Raw genomic sequence first — 12526 nt, 5'->3', positions numbered from 1 at the left:
AGGAAATTTGCGTATCATATCGTAATCATTTTCTATCATCCTAATACATATAAGTTACAAGTGTCGCACGGGAAGTTCGTGTATACCTAAAATCAACTTATACCAATTTTTTTATTAATTGCTTACACAGCGAATCGTAATTTCCTCGACTCTTTCCTCTGCGTCAAACCTTATTAGCGTAATCTGTGCACAAACCCTCATTGGTTTTCTTTTACTTACCAATACTAGTACTCGTATGTATGACAGTACTTACTCTTTCCTGTTAAAGGAGATTCCCTAAGCGTCACCATCACCATTATTCATACCGGGAAATTGAACATGTTTCATTAAAATCAGTAGGTTTTTTTTGTGAATATTTGAGTAAGTTATTCATTATGCAGTTACTAAAACTATTATATTATTATTGGTATTTATTTCAATTATATATAAAATTTAATTAGTTTTCAATTATTAGATAATTTATTGATTACAAAGGTTTAATTTGGTACAAATATAGAGTTCAATGTTACAACCAAAATGCCAGCTTTGCCAACGCCTTGTATAATCCACTCTCTAATCAACGTTATAACGAATGTACCTATTTATTTTCAATCAGGCGCTCTATTCAAACCAAATATTGGGTATTGTCGATATCATATTTTATTAATAAAACCATGGTATAGTATAGCATATTATTTATTTTCAGATGTGAACAACATACGCACTATAATTACAAGGATTGATGTATAATTGGATAGTCAATAATATAAAACAATATGCACAATTCCCTGTAGGTATTTACACAACAACTCATTTAAGGCATAATCAGGTAATTGATTTAGGCGTTAATATGAATTATTGGGAAGAAAAACCCACGACCAAAGTCAGGCTACTTCATAAATAAGGAAAAAATGTAGCAAAAAAGTTACTTTCATCACAGTCCTTAGGAGTCAACAACAAAGCTACACTTTTTCCAATTTTAAACCAAATACCACATGGTCGTAGGTTTTTCTTCGTGACAGTAAAATGAATGGGTATTTCTACTAGGGTAAGTCTATTTTCTTTTCGCTTTTTGTTTACTGCGATTTGTCAAAAAGAAAACTAGTAGCTTTGCAGCTATATGCCTTGCAATAGTAGATAGAGTACACTGAAGGACCAAAAACTAAAAGGTTTTAAGTACATCAAATCAGTATATAGACCGCAGTCGCTATTTTCATGTATGGTTTTAACTTTCCAACAATCAAAGAAGCTTTAACATTTAGCTACTTTTGTCTTTAACACCAATTTATTCGTTGATTATAAGTGGCTACAATACTAACTCTATATTACATCACTTTGAATGTTTCAAAATTGATTCGAATACATACAGTCTACTTATAAGGCGATAAATATTTGATAGGGAAAACGTTTTTCTATAATTTAACATGGGTATTTCTTTTTCGTGTTTAGTTACTATTTTACCTTGTTTTATAGTTAAATATTTAAATCTTTGTTTCTGGGAAAACCGGTTCCGAAAAAACCTAGTTCCTCCTTCCGTATTATCTTCGATTATATTTTTAAACTCACCCTTTCAATAACAACAGGAAGTGACAAATTCTATCATTATTAATTTCTTTAACTTTCAATTTTATTTATCAAAAAACCTACTAGATATATAAATTCGGAAAAACCAGTAATTTGAAAGGAAAGTACTTCTAGTCATAATATTAAGTAATTCGGAATACTACTGGTAAATATAATTGGGAATAGATTTTGGAAGTTTATTCCATTTGTATATAGGGCATTATAATATATTCTAGGAAGTATATAATTGACTGTAGAAGTAAATTAATTATTTTAGTTACGAAGGGTAAATGAACTCAGTCTTTCTAGCTGTTGGGAAGTTTTAGTCATTATTTGTCGACAGGGGGCAATAGTGGCGAGGTTTTTATGAAAACCTATACGAGCGCTAACATATTATATTAATTTGAGTACCTTACTCTCCGATTAAAATTATTTTATACCATGGCACTGCTTTTATTTGCAAAATAATCTTATTTTATTTCAAGTCAATCACGCTAAGTATTACAAAAGTCCTAGCGCAGAGTTATTTGTTTTAAATCACTGTGAGTAATTTAAGGAGGTATTTGCAAATATAGGGTGAAAATTATAAAAAGTCGTTAACATTCTATGTTACGCTGATATTTAGGCAGGAATATTTAAAGCTTTTTATAGAACATTGATACATTTACTACTTAAGATTACCCATCAAATTAATTCATTTTGCAGTCAGTTACACTATCTGGCTAGTTATTCGAATAACGTTTATACGACATCAATAAAACTATATTATTTAAACGGTCAGTTTTTCAATCTCTATATAAGTATTGGAGAGCTTATCAAGCGGATTATGACAGATCCTTAGGTACCTTTACACACACACGCTCTTTCGCGAGAGCTCTTTTCTAGACAAGCGCGGCGCGCGCTCTTTTCTTTGTTGTTTCACGCGCGAAAGAGCGTGTGTGTAAAGGCACCTAATGTTTGAGAATTTAACTACTAGATTCGCTATCCAAGACTTATCTGTAGATATATCTACATCATTTATCTATTTATTCTGACAGCTAATATCAATGTAAGGTACTTACTTTAATAATAATGATTCCTGCAAAATGTAATCAACATGCAAAGTATCTAGTTCGTATATTATGTTCTATTTCTAAGTGTAACGTTTAATGGGTGTTATGAGAAATAAGCATTCAATATTGATTGTACAATATGACACGTGTATTAGTATCACAAACAAATTCGTTGCTTCAACACAAATATAATGAAGCAATGGAAGTTAGGTACATCAAGTTTTTACATAAAACAATATAATAAATTCTAAATGTATTCACCTCTTATTAATAAGGTTATAGATAGCGTATCTTGTAGATACATAGCAGATATGATAACGTCTGCTAACGCTCTACTAGTTACGCTAACCATAACTTATTCAAGAGCGCTACAGGCCGTAAGTACGTAATGACAAGCTATCTGCAAGTACAAAGTCATAAATACACCAACCTAAATTGTATTATTTACATTAAAATACACAAAAATGAACGAAATAATACTAAAACGCATTGTTATCGTTACTCGAAATTAAATCTTACTTGTACATGTGCTTCTCTAATGATTAAACATGGCAACTGTATACAATAATATCATCTAGGTACATTTCGCTATTTATCTTAACTCTACTATAACAATCGAAGGCCTTTTCGTCTAGAAGACTTGTTTAAAACCGAATAACATATAAGTATAGCGCTAAAATCAATACTAGCAAAAAAATCAGTAGTTTAAAGTTTTTTGCTGTTTTCATTGTAATTTCTAATACTCCAATATGATGTCTTATGTGAGATATTAGCAGTATAACTTATATCATTCGGCTTAAAAGAAAATTCTGCGAATTAATCTTTACTATAAATGAGATATTTATACTCTTAACAATGTAAAAAATATTGAGGAATGTCCACAAAATTGAGCAATCGCTACAAAAAATGATACCAATTCCTATTTACTCTAAGCAGTTAATTACATAGATATGATATTTATAGATATGTGGAAAGCATTATACAAGTCCAAATTATCTAATATTTATAGTTTATTGGGTGTTATAACATAAGGTACGGTTTTATTGCGAGCAATATCTATTCGAGCCTTTCTCACTTTCATACTAGTAGACCTCATAACAGGATAAGTTAACCGTCTAGTGGTCTCATAATTATAAAAAGTAGATTCAAATATATTTCCACTAACACTAAAAAGGATTTTTAAATATTTGATTCATAATCATATTAGAAAATCGTTCGCGTTTACTTTTATTAATTGAACCGTCTACATTGACCGCTTATATTTTATTTAAAGCCCAGCTTGGTTACATGTTCCACTAAAAATATGGTGATAATATTAGCAAGTACGGCTGTAGGTACTATAATAGGTTCCATCGCTAGAGATGTCTTCATAAGCCAAGGACAGCCAAATACCAGGTTACATATATTTTAATTTAATTGACCAAATTCGAAGAACTGAACAAACATTACACACAGCAAACTAGTTCTTCGTTGATTGGTCCTAAGTTTAAGTCGACGCCATTAAAAACTCTTCATTCTCATTTTATGTGAAGAAATTGTCTCGCTGTTGATAGATGGGTAGTTCCACGTCCGGAGAACGATCGTCCAAGTCGTCACCATTACCATTTTTGGGCAGTTCTTCTAATGCTTTCACTAATAATGAATAAAAAGTACAATTAGTATCACAATAAATAAGGATAATAATAGTTTTAGTAAAAACTCACAACTCAAACATCAATATGCAAAACAAGAACGCAACTAATATGAATAAAATTATACTAAAAGCTTATATAAGTGAACTACTCACAACAAAATGCACAAAACGAAACCATGCGGCAACACACTGGGTAGCAGGCATCCTCTAAGGACCGTCTGAATAGCCAATTTACTTACACACTTTAATTTTGAAGGACTTCAAGCGACGGAAATATGTGAAAATGTTATGTAGAGACGCACAACCATAGTGTTTGAAGTTAAATATTTGTTGGTTAAAGTGGATGTAATATCTGCTGGAGATGCATCGTGAGATGAAGAAAGTTGAGTGATATGTGCTTGGTGTAAGATGTGTTATGGCTTATCAGTGGTTGGATGCAGACGGTCCTTGCTCAGTGTTGGTTCCTGCACAAAACGGGACAAACAACATCAAGCAAACGGTTACTGGCGTGAACACACGTGGAAGTTAGTCACATAACATTTAACGAATTGTTACTTTGAACACAAAACCAAAATTCAAAATGACACATTTATATGAGAACGAAGAATAGTTTCAGAGTTCAAAATTTATTAAAATTCTAGAATTAAAATTAAATAGATAATTAATTTATTGCAGTGTTCCAACATTAAAAGTCAATCGCTCAACAAGTCTAGAAATTCTTATTAAATGCAAAAAATATTTTGATGCAGTTTATCAAAGAGTTTTTAATTCAAAAGATAAAATACTAACTACTTTGACAATTCAATGTAAATTTTAAAAAGTAATATTCCATAAGTACATAACTTTATCGATACAAGAGAAAAGTTACCGCTTTAAAAGTAATGTAAAGAAATATTTCATGGAAATTCCGGAAATTAATACAGTTCATAATATAATCAAATGCGATTTGATTAGGAAAAACAATGTTATATAATTATGGAACAAACACTCGACATATAAACAACAACAAATTTAAATATAAATTGAAACAGTCAAAGGCAAAACTGTAACATAAGCGTATTCCTTACCCGCGATGATTTTGCTCATCTCAGTGACCTGCTTGGCGAGTATCTGGTTCATTTGTAGCAAGTGCTCCCGTTGCCGCTTCTCATCAGCGTCCGGACTCTAACGGTCATCATACAAGCACACACATGTAGGACTGTGCTGGTTTACATATTTACAGCCAACATTCTAAGCGGCTATACAAAGTATACAGGCTTCATCTGATTGCAGATACACTTTAAACAGTTCTATCATGAACATTAACAGATTTCTAATGTAAAGTTAAAATCTTTATGAAAACAAATTGGATCGTAAAATATATGAAGAAAAGTCTATCTGCAAACAACGAACTAATTGTAGTTACATTATATTCAGAGGTTGATATTTTATAAAGAGTCAAGAATGATCATGCAAAAAAGTATAAAAAAGATCATTCCGAACAACAACGAAAGCAGAGCGAGCGAGTACAGGGTGCACGATTTGTATAGTGATTGTATATGTCAATGAAGTGGATGCATTCCATGTAAAAGTCGATTACTATGAAGATTTATGGGCAATGAAGTCACGAATATCGACTATAGGAAATACTATGAAGAAGCTACGCGGAAAAGTTAGAAGAGAAGTCGTAGTAATATCGCAAAAAACATTCGTACTGAATTCAAATCAGTCGAACTGAATAATGTTATAACAGTGTCAGTGGTTATCGGAAATGGTCATAATTCATTCGTAGAATGAATTCTTTATGGTCATTATCTGTCAGGAAGTCACGCATCGTAGAACGTAGTTCGGAAGTGAATAGAGATTTATATAAAAAGCAACGAGCGTTACCTTGTTGGGGTCCGCCGATGTGCTCGTTAACATTTTCTTGATAGATTCCACTTTCTCTTGCCTCTTTTGTTGCTCTTCTGGAGACAATTCTGGTGGCTATATTGAAAAGATGACGACGATAAGTATTTTGTAGAAGGCTTCTCTTTTATTGTAATTATTAGTAACAAAAACGAGAGGGTATAAGACCCCTAACACAATTTAAACTGGTTAATAAGTTTTGAAAATCCCTAGGCAAATTTTTAATAATAACTCATCTTGCGAATACAATAGTCCACATTTATTTTCAGTATTCAAATCCTAGGAAGTAGCAAAACACTGACCACATGCACCTTCGATAAACTAACACAAAGACCAAGTCCATCTATGCGTGGTAAATCTAATAATTATTCCACAAAATGTTGCTCGTATGAAGACAATAGAAATAAATATTATCAGTAACTCGATTCTCTACCACTATCGACTACCGACAACCGGCTAGCTATCAAGAAATTTTGAACGAAAATCTGATCAGCGCCTCTAACGGGCGTCGTAGCAACTACTTTTTGGCCGTGCATTTTAAATGTCAAACTCTCGGGACCGGTACCGACTGTACAGAATCGTGCTACAGTATATGAAGTATGAAAAGTGCAGTTACCTTCTCGGGTATGTACCGCTCGGGTATGAGTATCTTCTGCGGCGCGGCGAGCAGCTGGTCGATAGTGTTGTCCGCCCGGCGGGCTGCGGGCGCGGGCGCGGCGGGCGCCAGCGCAGACCGCACCACGTCGGGCGCCGCGCCGCGCAGCACCAGCTCCATGTCCGCGTCGTCCACCGCGCGCCGGCCCTTCTGGTATACGACACACTACTATTACTACTGGTATAGGCTCCGTTGTATTATTTGTATATGTAAGTAAAGTACGCGTAATTTTACAATGTTTTTTAATAGTAATGAGCCACTGTTGAAGATTTACCATTTTGCGCGTAAACGACCTAACATTACAGTTTATTTGCTAAAAAACTACATTTCCTTAGTGTCAAGAAATGTAAAACATGCAGTATTGAGCTAATTTAAACAACGTTTTATAAAATATTCCCGACGTTTGGCATTTTTTGTAAGTCAATGAATGATTAATTATAATCAGGGTAATTTTAATTTCTGTTTATTGCGTAACCTTTTTGTAAGTGTCTGGCTAAGCAAAGTTTTATACTCACGTCTTGATTGTATGCATCCTTCGGCATTTCATTCAGCGTTTTTGCACTAAGATGATGTGGGGCCGTGTAGTGCCTTCGTTTTTCTTTGGGCACTTGTCTTCGATGCAACGAACCATTCTTAGGCGCATCACCCGACATCTCAGTGATAATCTGTTTAGCAGCCTCACTCTTGAAGATTGGAGACAACTCCATATGAGACCTTGTCAGACTTACGACACTACTAGTCTTAGACAGCGGGTCGTTGGTCAAAGTTCTAGAACTATCCGTAGGGCTGTTCAAGTACTGCGTCGACAAAGACATTCTATCATATCCAGACCTATCATAACTCTTATGATAGCTACTGCTTAGAGACGAAATGTTTTGTGAAAAGTCGTAATTTGAAAGAGATGGACTCGATACATATTTGGGGCTGAGATCCATGTTCTGTTGCAAATAGTTTTGTTCTGGTTGTGTGTAGTAATGGTCGTACTTGTCGCCTCGTGGTAAGGAAGACGAACGTGAATAGTTGACGGACTGAATGAGTTCTTCTTCTAAGAACTGGTCGAGGTTGGCAGTGATGTTGTTCGATGGCCAGTCAGACATTGGCTGGAGGGAACGTTCTCGGTCTCTTTGACGTCTTTCGCTTTCCCGTTTGACAATGCGAACTGTTTTTATTTCTTGTTTCTCCACATTTGAGAGGTTACCTGTGAAATAATAACAAAAATTATGTTATTCCATCATTCAATTAGATAAGGATTTGTGCAAGTTGACTGAAACATAAAGTGTAATGAAAGAAAATCTAGAAAAAGGAGAATATTATTTAATCATCATCAAAAGGAACAACGACATATTATGGCAATTATTATTTTTTCTTTATATCTTACCGAAACCAGAGTGTTGTAGATCCTCACTGTTCAATGGTGAGGTGACGTCATTCCCTGGTCCTCTCGTATCTACATAGAGTGGGGTCTCCATATTGGTTGGCTCGTAATGTCCCGGTGGGAGCAGAGGCCCGATGTCATAGTCATAGTCTGAATGTCCATGGTCGATGGTATGACCAGTGTCGAGGTTGGTCTCTTGCCAAGAGGACATGGGCCGGCGTTTACCTGCAAGCAAAACAATATACGTTCATAATTATGTTAAAGAATTGCAATACATAATACGCCTAGGACTCGGTAAGTTTTCTCATGTGTGCATCATTCAAATAATAATAGTACCAACTCGTAGCTGTTTGTGCCGAACTAAGCAATGCAAAATAAACAATCTTTGCCAGAGCTTTTCCGACTAACTGATGATGGTGAAAACAAAAACCATCTGTAATACAGGATTTTCTGAAGTTAGACGTAGCTTTAGTAACCCACCTAGGTTAAGTATATAAGGAAGTACATTATTAGTAGCAGAGTGTACATACCCGGCATAGCGTCATGGCTAGTCTGTAGAGCATGCGACTGTTGCGTCAGATGTCTGACGGCACGACTCAGCTCTTGACGCTGACGTTGCAACGCAGACACCAGCTGCTGGACACGGGATACTTCTGCAAGAGAATTATTTAACATTACAGTATCATGAATCACTCTCTGAACTACTCATGGGTTCCTCAGCCAGGGGTACCAATGTACTGTTCCAACTGTACCAAGTCCACCAACACTACAAACGTATATGATAAAAAAACTACTTAACATGTTATACTACCAACATATTCCTTCGTTGGCTAAAGGTCTTGCCAATAAATTTGACTATGAATATATTATTCTAAAAATATAGAATATTGATGCATGAACCAACCATCTTCAAGCATAGCGGTGGGATTTGACACTTGTGCATGATGTTGATGAGGTCCGGCCGCTCTCCGTGCCTGCAGCGCTCGGCGTAACTGTTGCAGTTCACGCTCCAGACGAGCGTTGTCTGCCACCGTTTGCTCCAATTTCTACAACATTTATTCATATAAATTATTTTCTATATTCGTTTGGCTAGGGCACTTTTTCTAAAATGTACATCTAAGCTAACATGCATCGCCCATAATACCTCTTAAATAGACATGCTTTTTATACTCGTAAACTATTAAAAAAATATACAATAATATTATTCACAAAATAATGTCAACAAAATATTACTAGTAAGAATATTAAAATAATAATAAGGCGTGCAGCAAAAAACAAACAGAAAATATAATAAAATTACCAAACTACTTATATAAATAAAATAAAAGTGCATGATATAGACGAAAACCTTATAAACCTTAGAATTGTGTGCCAACATCTCTTGCACTCGCGCCAGTTCTGCCTCGAGACCACCTCCAGAAGGAGGGTTGCTCGGCGGAGCTCGCCGACTCATTGCAGCAGCTGCATTGACTTCAACTGTCAGATCATTTTTATGATGAACACCATCAAATTTGGTGCGGACACCTGAAAATCAAAATACATTTTTGATTAGGTTTATAAAGAAACCAATTGATAGTAAAGACTATAGATTTGGTAGACTTAATTCTAGTAAAGTCTTGTAAATGTCCTTACTGTATTTTATTTATTACACAATTAAATGAGTATCGCATTTCTACCCTCGTTTTGATGACCAAACTTGTCACTTACCAGTAAGTAAATTCTCAATGGCGTCTTTGTCAGTTTTCATGCCTTGCAATATGGCGGCTTCGTCAGCAAGTTCTTGCTCTAGCGCCCAAAGTTCAGCCACTCTTGCTCTCGCTGCCTCGGTTTCTAATGGTTTTCCAGCGGCAACACTCTCTAACCATCTGTAAAATATATTTTAATTTATTTTAGTATAATCTGGGGGCACGGAAGTGCCCCCGCAAGTCGAGCAAAAAAAAAGCGGCACGGCCGTTAACATCCTTTTCTCGAAGCAATTCGGGCTATTTTTGACACCCCTATAATTTCGTTGTGGATAAAACAAGAAACCTGGATTTTCAGCAACTAATCAGTCATTGTATAAATACGGTATGTTTAAAATTTCAGTCAATTTGAACCAGTAGTTTAAGAATGACAACTTGTTAAAATTTTGAATTTTGTCACTCACTGATTCACTGACTCACTGACTCACCGATCATCAAAAGTCTAAGGTACTTCTAGCAGACTTAGAAGCCTTAAATTTAGAATACAAATAGGGTTTAGTGTCTTAATCATGGGAAAAATCCAATATTTTCTAATTTCGGTCCAGTTTTCTAAATACACCAACTGCAACAATAACTTTGTAATCCCATATAAATGTATAAGATTACAAGGTTACATTTGCAGTTAAAGAATTATTATTACTGTAGAAAATAAAATAAATAGGTGTAAATAGGTACATACTATATGAGGCATAACGGGAGGGGGTATAGGGTGGGTAAGGGTGTTTAGCCCATGAAACTGAACAACATTCCCATAGGAAAATATGTTGAATTATGAAAAAATATAACGTCTTTCCATACAAATTGGCCTTATGTTCGCTCTACAAAAAGAAGTGAGATGCCATCAAAAACATTCTGTAAAAACCTCAAGTCTCGCCGTAAAAAGTTGTGAGATCTGTATAATACCAAGTCGATTAATCTATTTAGTCTCTACTTAAAGGACCTTCTGTCTTAAGTTATTACGTATGTTATTATCATGCCAATTTAAAAAAAATACCTTTAAAACAAATAGATCGACTTGGTCATCGCAAGAAAACACAAATTCGCCATTAACATTTCAGGAGCATTAACTTCTCGTCGTGCTGTCTAGTGTGATACATACTAATAATCAAATCATGCGATGACCAGGTCGGTCTATTTGTTTTAGAGGTATTTTTTTTTAAATTGGCATGATAATAACATACGTAATAACTTAAGACAGAAGGTCCTTTAAGTAGAGACTAAATAGATTAATCGACTTGGTATTATACAGATCTCACAACTTTTTACGGCGAGACTTGAGGTTTTTACAGAATGTTTTTGATGGCATTATATTTAATGTGTCTAATATATCTTTTATATGATAACTGCAAAACGTTTATAATTAATATTCATATGAATCTCGTACCTTTGTTGCTCTAGAGCGTGTTCAGCTAATACTTTTTGTCTTAATCTCTGATTTCTCTCCAGACGTTCAATCGTAGATCCAGGTCTATTATACAGAGATCCCAGCTTCACCATATTGTCGACTAACTGTACGAGAGGTTTGCTCTTTTCATACTGGTGTTCCAATTCCATCAGTTGAATTTTAAGCTGCTCTAAGCGTTGAAGACTCTCTTCGCGTTCCATTGCTTTTAAAGAACTGAGGCAGTCCTGTAAAAAAAAAGTATTTTGATGCAAATATTCAAATTCATGTTATTTTTCTATTAATTTTTATGTAGCACATGTTTGATTTTGAAACAAAAAGTTGGTAAGATTATGGTATGGTCAAAATAAACAAGTAAACACAAAAACACAACTACAAAACTCAAACTACAGTAATGGCACTAAATAAAATATAAAGCATAAACAAACACCTCAATGCTACTGATTTGGGCACTGCACTGCTCGATGGCGCGATGTGTCGCCGCATGCCGCCTTCGTAGTTGTATCAAGAGTAACACCAACTCTTCATGAGTACGACCCAGAAGCTCTCCGGCGGTAGGAATCTCGTCCATTTGTTCACTCAGATTGAGCTGCTGGACCCCTCTTTGCTATTGTGATAATATAAAACGCAACACAAATGATAAAGCAACATAAAAACTAAAACAAAACTAGTGATTAATGTCGTGAACACAAACAATAACTAATGAACACATTTACAAATATCATGATTTCATACCAATTCATCTGTTTCAGTGTTCCTTCGAACTCTTGGGCTAACAGCTCTTATAGGCTGCTGAGAAGCTCTTGATGGAGATCTAGCTGATGCCCATGAGTCTTCAGTTGCTGTTAACGCATGTAACTGTGAAAAAGACGCAAGATAGACATTTGCAAACAAAACAAAAAGTTAAAAAATAAATAATTTCATTAAAGGCCTTACGTTTTGTTGGGATGTAGACATCTGTTGTGAGCCATAGTGGTCGTTTGATTTATCTTCCACCCATCTGACTCTTGGGCTTACCGCCCGTACTGGTATGTTGGCGTCTCGACTGTTCCTTCCAATAGACGTATTACTTCCGAGAAAAGCTTTTTTGGACAAGGCTTGCTGATTTGTTGAATTATTGTTTGTACCAGATTCCGTGTGCGTGCCTGACATTGTCATAGAAGCTAAAATAATGTTTTATGTTGAATGATATTTTATAATGGATGAAAAATATTTTTTATTAATAGTTTAATTATACA

The 12526-nt window shown here is 34.9% G+C and overlaps 1 protein-coding gene across 8 annotated transcripts in view; it reads right to left on the bottom strand.

The window, feature by feature from the left end:
* Positions 1–659: 659 nt before the first annotated feature.
* Positions 660–12526, bottom strand: part of kmr (pleckstrin homology domain-containing family A member kramer) — a 48765-nt gene continuing 36898 nt past the window's right edge. For 3 of the 8 annotated variants that reach the window (XM_076128289.1, XM_076128292.1, XM_076128290.1), the window contains one exon: positions 12311–12451. Coding sequence is in view for 4 of the 8 variants with exons in the window: in XM_076128293.1 (XP_075984408.1) it covers positions 4117–4226; positions 5295–5391; positions 6097–6192; positions 6731–6919; positions 7285–7967; positions 8148–8369; positions 8675–8797; positions 9049–9190; positions 9493–9668; positions 9852–10009; positions 11271–11515; positions 11719–11895; positions 12024–12146; positions 12225–12451 (2768 nt within the window). In the remaining 4 variants the exon portion in view is untranslated. Of the gene's footprint in view, positions 4227–4380; positions 4692–5294; positions 5392–6096; positions 6193–6730; positions 6920–7284; positions 7968–8147; positions 8370–8674; positions 8798–9048; positions 9191–9492; positions 9669–9851; positions 10010–11270; positions 11516–11718; positions 11896–12023; positions 12147–12224; positions 12452–12526 lie in introns of those variants that run through there. The other 5 variants (XR_012959957.1, XM_076128293.1, XM_076128294.1 and 2 more) reach the window with 5 other exon arrangements.

This window comes from Anticarsia gemmatalis, chromosome 21 (assembly GCF_050436995.1).
Source record: "Anticarsia gemmatalis isolate Benzon Research Colony breed Stoneville strain chromosome 21, ilAntGemm2 primary, whole genome shotgun sequence".
Lineage (NCBI taxonomy): Eukaryota > Metazoa > Arthropoda > Insecta > Lepidoptera > Erebidae > Anticarsia > Anticarsia gemmatalis.
This window is presented reverse-complemented; position numbering and strand designations above follow the sequence as displayed.